The sequence below is a fragment of the Merops nubicus genome, unplaced genomic scaffold (genome assembly GCF_000691845.1).
Source record: "Merops nubicus isolate BGI_N331 unplaced genomic scaffold, ASM69184v1 scaffold1239, whole genome shotgun sequence".
NCBI classification, from domain to species: domain Eukaryota; kingdom Metazoa; phylum Chordata; class Aves; order Coraciiformes; family Meropidae; genus Merops; species Merops nubicus.
Window position 1 is genome coordinate 20,872 of NW_008628791.1, and position 8,563 is coordinate 29,434.

An 8,563-nucleotide genomic window follows, 5' to 3' on the forward strand; every position below is an offset into this window, starting at 1 on the left:
ATCCACTACTATGTAAAAAGCAATTCACATTTTATTTCCAATCGCAATAAACTGTACAAAAATGTTTCATTCTTGCCAAAAATAACAGCAGTATTTTCAATATTACTTCTAGACAAACAACAAATTCTAATTTTAAGCTTTCCTGGGCAAGTTTATAGACAGTAAGATGCATGGGTTTGTGTCAGTCAGGAGAGAACGAACAGATTTAAATGTTTGTGGAATACATTTTTAGTGTCTTTTAGGAATTTCAATACTCCTGCCATGCCTGTTAAAACCCTAAAGAAGAAGAAATAAAAGGTTTGTGTCTGACACAAAGGAATGTAAACAGTCATGAGAGATTAAAGAGGTTGACTCTTCCAAAAACCGTATGTACCTCTATACCACTAACATTCACTATACACCAAGAACAGTCCACAGCACAGGGAGTGTGTGACAGCTCAGTCCACTCTCCAAAATGCCAATTAAATACATATCAAAGACTTCTCTTCCAAGTTGTCTAAAAGAATAAAAATCCTAAGTAACAGAACTGAAATGGATTATATTATTTTTAACATTCTGAGCTGGGATTTTTTCTTATCCTAATTCACGAGCGAGTATGTAACAGCCCCATCAGTACAATCATGACATACTTTTTCCAAGATGCAATAAAATAAATGAGCACCTAATTAAGTTGATCATATGTAGAAAGCACCTCTGCCAAGAGCATGGGCTTATTTTCAGGCTCAATTTTGTTTGCATAACACATTTAATGCAGACTAACAGAACAAAATTTGGGTCACAGATCACATCGACTTCAGTCCGAGATCTAAAATGGAAATACAATTGCAGTAATTTTTTTTTTTAGATTTCACAGTTTGTTTGTTTGTTTGACCTCAGTGTTGAAACTTCACTAAGAAAAAGCTGTTTCAACAGACTGGCTAGAGTTTAAAAAAAAAATAATCAAGCATTTCCTGTCACTTCAGAGTTGTTGGAGGTAATAAAGTCTTGAAATTCCACTTTCTCTGGATAGAGTTTGATGTAGGTGTCCACCATTAAATCTAAGTCATGTTTGATATCAAAGTTTATGTTCAGCAACGCTAGGTTGCTTGACCTTTGCGCCGTCAGGGTGTTTTTCAGGTACGCCTTTAAGCGCCTCCGTCCCACTTCATACTTTTCATTCTCCACCTTCATCACTGGAAGGATGCACAAGACTTTCAGCAATGCGTAAACGTTAGGGAAATATTTGATGTCAGGCAAGTGAAGTGCTTCATAAATCGTTGCTGGAAGCTCAATATCTTTTCCTCTGTGTTTCCACTTGATTCTCCAACAATGAAGCTCAGCAGAAAGCGTGTCTGGATTGGGCAAGTCATTTTTGTACATGTCAGCGTGATGCTCCTCGGATGTATTGAATTTGAGCTGCCCCATGACTGAGGGCACTAATGATAAACACTTCAGAGCTTTTAGATGTTTTTCTGAGAATATATCTTTTAATTCTTGAATAATATGCTCCAGTGTGGGGATGCTAAGGATGTCTTTGTAGTAGTTTTCTGACGTTACCTCAGAGTCCAAGTTCCCGTGTTGTGCCCTGCGAAATTTTCCTGGGAGTTTAATCTGCACGTCCAGTTTTGTAGCCAAATTTGTCGCTTCCTCAAACCAAAATTCATGGTAAACCTCAATATTCTCCAACACTTCATTCAGAGAATGTAACACCGCTGTTAAGCTGCTAGCTGCAAAGAACACATCCGACGTCTGCCCTTGGAGATTCTTCCCGAACGCTCTCGTGAAAGCCAGGACATTTTTCAGAATTACCACAGTCACAATGAAGTCAAAATCTGTTAACGCACTCGAAAGTACGAACGCTCGACTGACAATGAAGTTGTTCCACCTGACAGAGGAGTCGCTGCTTACTGCATCCAAGCACAGCACCAGCGCTTGCATGAGGTCCACCAAAACCTCAAAGGTATCGTGCCTGCCTGTCCAGTGAGAACGGCAGATCTCCTTCAGCTCGTTAGCCTTCACCTTATTGTTCTGAAAAAGGTCAGAAATCGTGTTGTCCAGTTCTACAAGTAATTGTGGGGACTGATTAAAAAGGCAGCAAACTTCTTCGATTGTTCCCAGCGCGATGGAAACACCTACAACAGGAACGGATTTTGCCAGCCAAAGGTTTAAGGCACAGGAGGAACACAGCGTATATACAGCTTGTGGATACTTTTCCAACAGTCTTGTAGCCACCACTTTCATTTTAGAAGCAAACCCGCTGGAGACGATGTAGGCTTGGCCTCGACAGTACTCCATGTTTAGACCCCACTTTTCAGTGATAGTTGTGAGGAACTTAACGGCTAAAATTTCAGGATCAGCCTCATACGGTAAAAAACCAATGAATTCTTCTCTGAGGTTATGAGAATCATCAACAAATCTCACCAACACCGGCAAATGTTCCTCTCCTGCTATGTCTACTACTTCATCGGTGACGATGGAAAAGAAGTGTGAGTCTCTCACTTCCCTCAGTGTCTCCTCTCTGACGCAGTTCTCACAGATCTCAAGCATTTGCTTCTGCTGAGTTTTCGAACAATACTCAAGATTGACTGCAGTCATCTCAAACCGTTTCCTCAGAATTTCATCTCCAGCATTTATTCTATATTCCAGTAGAGTCTGAAAGTTATCTGAAGTAAAAATACCTTCTGGAAGCTCATCAACACTGTGGCAATCCAAAGGAATATTCTGTCTACCCATCAGGATCAAAATCTCAAACAAGGACTTCAGGTAATCTTTGTTTTCTCTTTCCTCCAGTGTTAAGGGAACAGCTTTTTCCTCTTGTTCTTCCCCTCCTCCCTCCAAGACGGCATTTTGTTCATTGTTTTCCTTCAATTCTTGAGTTGCCTGCTCCCGCTCAAAAGCTTCATCAACTACAAAATGTAAAATACTGTGTCAAGATAATGCAAATAAAACATAACATTCACTTTCCTTTACTATCCCCATTACCTTTAATTAATCCCAGGGGGTAATTTAAGTAATTTCCTGGGGTCCAGAGAAGAATGTTTCCAGTTTAAAAGTGAAGGAGTATTTCAGAAAGAGTTTAGACTGGCTGTTCAAATCAAGCAGGAACTCAGTTATCCTCCTGGTATACATAAACTTCCAGTTATGTGTCCTGCATTACCTTGTCAGGCTGAGAAGACCAAGTTTTTATCAACTCAGTTCTTTTGCCCACTTACTCTTTTGTTGCTTCAGCATTCTTATTTCATCTTCACTCTTTAAAAAACAAACAAACAAACACACACTGAAGATAATGTCCAACGCATGACCTTAAAATACTGAAACACAATATTTTAAGATATAAATATTGTAAATGAGACCATTCTGAGAGTGTTTATAATATTTACCAAACAATGCTAGAAGGTCCAAGAGAAGGTTTCTTCAGGTAGTTTATTGATCCCACCACACACACCTGGTAACTACATGTGAACAGTTTGCTACTACTGCTCATGTTCCCATACTTAGGTTAGGAGTTTGTTCCAATACGTATTGCATAATTATTAGTAAATAGGTTCCATCAAAGAATTCGGTTTCAGTATGATCAGGCACTGTGAGTAGACAGAACTGTCTTTAACTATTTTTAGCCAATGAAAAGAATCAAACTCATGAAGAAATATTTAGAAATTCTTATTTTTCAACATCTAAGCAGAACCTAGGAGTTGAATTCCTCCTCTTTTTCAGTATATATAGAACCACAGAGACCTGAAGACACTTCCTCTATCAAAACCACAAAAGAGTTATTGACAAGGCACTATTCCAAAAAAACCTCCTTGATCTTGGTTTTATATGTGGATGAACTTTTCAGAACCATAAGCTAAACCAGGCATGTCTGAACTGGTGCAGACTTCAGAAGTTCAATGGGTGAACTGAAGACCACAATCGATATGTTGCAAGAATTTGAGAGTACCATGTGTGAGGTGTCTTCAGTTAGCACTGTACTAACAAGCAATAGGAAGCTATGCACTTTTTTTGCAAGACAAAATCAGCTCTGGACCAACACATTTCATTTTTCAGAGTATTTCATTAAACCTTCCTTACTAGATAAAGTTTATAGCAGCATAATATTTGGGCGTTTAATTTTTAATCCGTAAAAAGATACCAGAATAGGCAGTACAGAAAATGCAGACACTGAAGCGGTAAGTAGTATCTGATGCTTTTATACTAGTTTCACATAAGCTTACTTGTCTTTGTTGTTTTTATGTTATATATAAAAAAAAATAAATCTTACATGAAAAACTCACCAGCTCTTTTATCCTTTTCCTGTGTCTGCTGTGAGGATTGTTCAGGTGACTTGTGAGGTCAAATATAGTTGGCACAGCATTGTCCCGTAAAACTGTTCTGTAAGGGCTCTGTAAGAAGACAGACATTTGGATTAGGGATTTCTTTGGGAAATCCTCACCATTTGTGCACAAATCCCCCTAGAAATTCAGACACCACCACACACCCACCTCTTTTTTATTTTTTTATTAAGTATTTTCACTTTCAGTTATTTCAAAGCAAACAGAAAGCTCTGTTATGCAATTCACATTTCAGGGATATGAAGAGAACACTGAAAATGAGGAGATGCTAAAAAAAACCTCCAACCCTCAACCCACACAAAAAATAGTTTTCCTCCCCATTATCTTCACATCAAAGACTCCAGATGCAGTAATTTTAACTTACTGCAATATTATGATTTTTTGTAAAAAAAACCCGTTCTGGATAAAAAGACATCTATGCATCAGAAAGGAAAAAATTTATAATTGTGCTTTGGTTTTTATCACGTATTTCACAATTCTAGAAACAGTCACATAAACATTTTCATTGTGAAAATGTTCACCTGGTTCTTTATGCTGATTTAAATTCCACAACACACTACTGTGGCAGAGCATTCTGAAGGAAAATATTTCTGTTGAATGACCAGGAGTATTGACTTCTAGATGGTCCTGTAAATATTTCTAGCAGTTAAATAAAAATATTTAAAGTAATATTTTAGATTTGAATATACTGTAAACTTATGGTGTCTAAACTGGCTAATTTCTAGTAAGTATGCAATTTTAACTGATGATTTTCATACCCATCATTAGACTGAAGTACATTTAAACAAACCAAGTTTCATAAAGCTTCATTTCAACTCAGAATTACTTCCAATATTCGTTTTTTTTTCTGGGATGCTGGCTAATTAGAGACCCTGTCATGTGTAACACCACCAGCAGCTCAGCCTGACCTCTGTATTTTAATTATCCTTCATAGCTCAAGGGCTGATTTTCATGACATATCAGAGCAAAATTCAGCCTAGAAATTAAAACTAGATACAAAGCCCCAAGCCCACGGTTTCCTACTGTTACATAAGTTCTTAAAATCAACGTTATCTTCTTAACAAGAAGAATTGAAAGCTGCTATTTCATGAATCATGAACAGGAAACAGTGTCATGATTTTAGCTGGATAAAATGTAACAGGAGCCAAAAGCTTGACAGACCCAAAGAATGTTTCAATCTTTTGACCACAAGAGTGTAATTTAACCAACTCACACCACATACAGACTTCAGTAACAGCACATCAGCAATTTTAAATAATTAGAGGTATGCAAGCTTACATACACCCAACAAATTCTTAGAATGTTGTCACATCTAGTGACAATAAACAAAACAAGAAAAGAAGTGCAGTGAAGAGCAGGGGTCCATACACACACTGACAGCAGGAGCAGCTTTGCTCTTCTCCTCCCCGACTGCTCATTTCCACCTCGGTATCTCCCAGTCTTGGTGGTGCCCTGGCCCATGACAATGATCTCAGTTACCACTAAGAGAAGATTAATTTTCCCAGAGACCAGCTACTCAGGAGATCAGAGGTTAACATGCAGCATTCTGAGGAAACGCATTAGTCATATTTTACAAGATGTGATAAAAACCAGCTTGGTTTTACTTACACTTCTACATATCATAGAAGTCTCAAAATGCTTCGCACACAATCTGTAATGCTTGTTGAGTTGATCTGGAGTTTTATCTTCTAAATCTGCCCTTCGACAGTTCTCTACCCATCTTTGACATCTGCACATAAGGAAAAGAATCAGGTAGTTTCAAGATAAAGCAAAATCCCCTACCATTTCAAACCATACTCAAAATTGGAATGTGGTGAGCCCTGCCCTTCATGAGAGGCCACGGCAAGTTCTGTGCACCTTCCACTGCAACATACCACCCAATGGTTTTAAAAGTTTGGTTTTCTCCTTTTGTTCATCATTTAAGGCAGCCCCAGTAAATTCAGGAATCTTTCTCTCTTATTTTATAAATTTTTGCCTCTGTCTCATGCACACAACAGACTGTAATGCAGTTGCTCATGAAACACGACCATTCATTTTCCTAAAAATTAAATCTTAAAAAGAAAACTACAAAGGAAAGAGATGTGCTTGTAGGCTAAAGTCAAACGGTTTTTGAAGGCAGGCATTAAATTGCTTGTCTTCTTTGTCTGTCTCCAAAATACAGCATTTTTCCCATTTATTGTGGTCTTTGGAGAGTTTAGAGTACATTTTTGAGACAGGAAATAATAGAAATTAAAAAAGAAAAAAAAAATCACTCTACAGCCAGTGCTCACCAACCTAAAGGAAGAGTTTGTTAGATGCATTTTTCATACAACATTTCTGTTTTGTTCTCTGAGACAACACAGAGCTAAAGAAACATTTCCCCTGCACACGGGGCTCCTTTCAGCTATGCAAGATACTATTTCCTCTGGTCAGTAAAACACTTGCAGTAATTGCTGCCAATGCATTAATCAACTTAGATTTCCCCAATGGGGTCTACGTAGTCACTTTCTTGCTATGAATTTTTGAGCAGCAACATCACTAGACAGATTCTGCACAGCCACTCCAGCAAAACTCTTCCCACAATAATAATGCCCTGAAGCAGAGTTATTTAAATGCACTTGCTTACAACTTGTGCCATCACAGAGCCACCAATTTACAATGTCAGTCAATGGAGAGTTGAAAACATACTGTAGAGACGACTAAAGATCTTCACACCAACATGACTGACTTGAGCACTAACTCTACACAGTGGTTACACAAGCTCCCATTCCTCCTAGGGGAAATCTTCAACCAGACAAACTGCAGAACACCAGAGACAACTACATCTTAAAGAGTTATGGTAACCTCACGCCAATTCCACAGTAAAAAAGAGAAGGAGCTTCCACTCTAGTCTCAAGGACATACTACCCTTCACCATCCACTTTGCTACAGACTTTTCAACCTAGACTCGCATTTAAAGTGGTGTGGTGCTGTTTTATTTAATTGTTACATGTTAGCAATATTCACCAAGTTCCAGGAACCTACACAGAAAAGTTACACAAGGAATCACAGAATTGTCTGGGTTGGAAAAAAACCTTTCAGACCACAGAGTCCAACCATTCCCTCAGCACTGCCAGGCCACCACTGACACGTGCCCCTCAGCACCACATCTCCACGGCTTGGAAACCCTCAAGGGATGGGGACTCCACCACTGCCCTGGGCAGCTTGGGACAGGCTTGGACAACCTTTGTAGGTAAGAAATTGTTCCCAGTGTCCAACCTAAACCTCCCCTGGCACAATTTGAGGCTGTTTCCTCTTGTCCTGTCACTTGTTCCTTGGGAGATGAGACCGACCCCCACTGGCTCAAAACTCCTTTCAGGGAGCTGTCAAAAGCAAGAAGGTCCCCCCTGAGACACCTTTTCTCCAGGCGAAATGGCCCCAGGTCCCTCAGCTGCTCCTCACCAGATTCATACTCCAGACCCTTCACCTGAATCTATTTCAAGACAGGAAAGTGGGGCAGATCTCCCCACAAGCCCACTTATTGCTAAAATTCACAAAAGTGAAAAAATTACTCAGTTCCCCTAATACCAAAAGGCTTTAAATAGTCTTTCTCATTCCTAAACTAGAAAGAAGATGAGTCCTGACACATGAAACAGTCAGAAGTTACAAGAAAGCAATTCACTATTATTTTTGACAACAAACACAGAATTATCACTCAAAGGAGCAAGGAAAGAGAAAAATAATTAGCGATTACTCAACAATTTTGGAATGAAGGCTGTCTCAACAGACCTTTCGGTGGGCAGCTCAAATAACAAAATCCACAGTTCTGGGTGGATTTACCGTCACCTCTACTTTGAGTGCAGTGAAGGGAAGCTGTGAAGACAGAAGGGAGGAAATCTTGGATTCTGATCTCTGTTGGCTGAACTGTTTGTGCATCTTAATTTTTCCTTCATGTATCAAAATACCAGTGGTAGCAAGTGCAGGAATGATCTCTAACATTGTTTTCAGAGATCCACATACAGGATCCTTAATAATGACTTAAAATAAGAAAAGACAAAAAAAAATGCTTAAGAAAATAAAATCAGGGTTTTGGCACCACAGATCCTCCACTCTGGCCTGTGGCAGTGCAGTCTCCCCAAGAAGAGGACAGAACAGAACACAGTTGTCTAGGACAGACAAACAACAGCCTGATATCCCTCCACAGTTGATGTTGCCACCAACCAGAGAACAAGTTAAGTAGATACTAGTGACAGCAAGGGACCAGATCAGACTAAGGAGTGAGGGCAAAAAGGCAC

The 8,563-nt window shown here is 39.2% G+C and overlaps 1 protein-coding gene across 1 annotated transcript; it reads right to left on the bottom strand.

Annotated features, from left to right (window-relative positions):
• Positions 1-939: 939 nt before the first annotated feature.
• On the bottom strand, positions 940-7,761 carry PRKRIR (protein-kinase, interferon-inducible double stranded RNA dependent inhibitor, repressor of (P58 repressor); the record flags this gene model as incomplete). The annotated part of the gene is made up of 5 exons (XM_008946747.1): positions 940-2,885; positions 3,192-3,228; positions 4,254-4,361; positions 5,919-6,039; positions 7,685-7,761. Coding segments are annotated over 5 exons (2,289 nt in total), but the record flags the coding sequence as incomplete, so codon positions are not given.
• Positions 7,762-8,563: the final 802 nt, after the last annotated feature.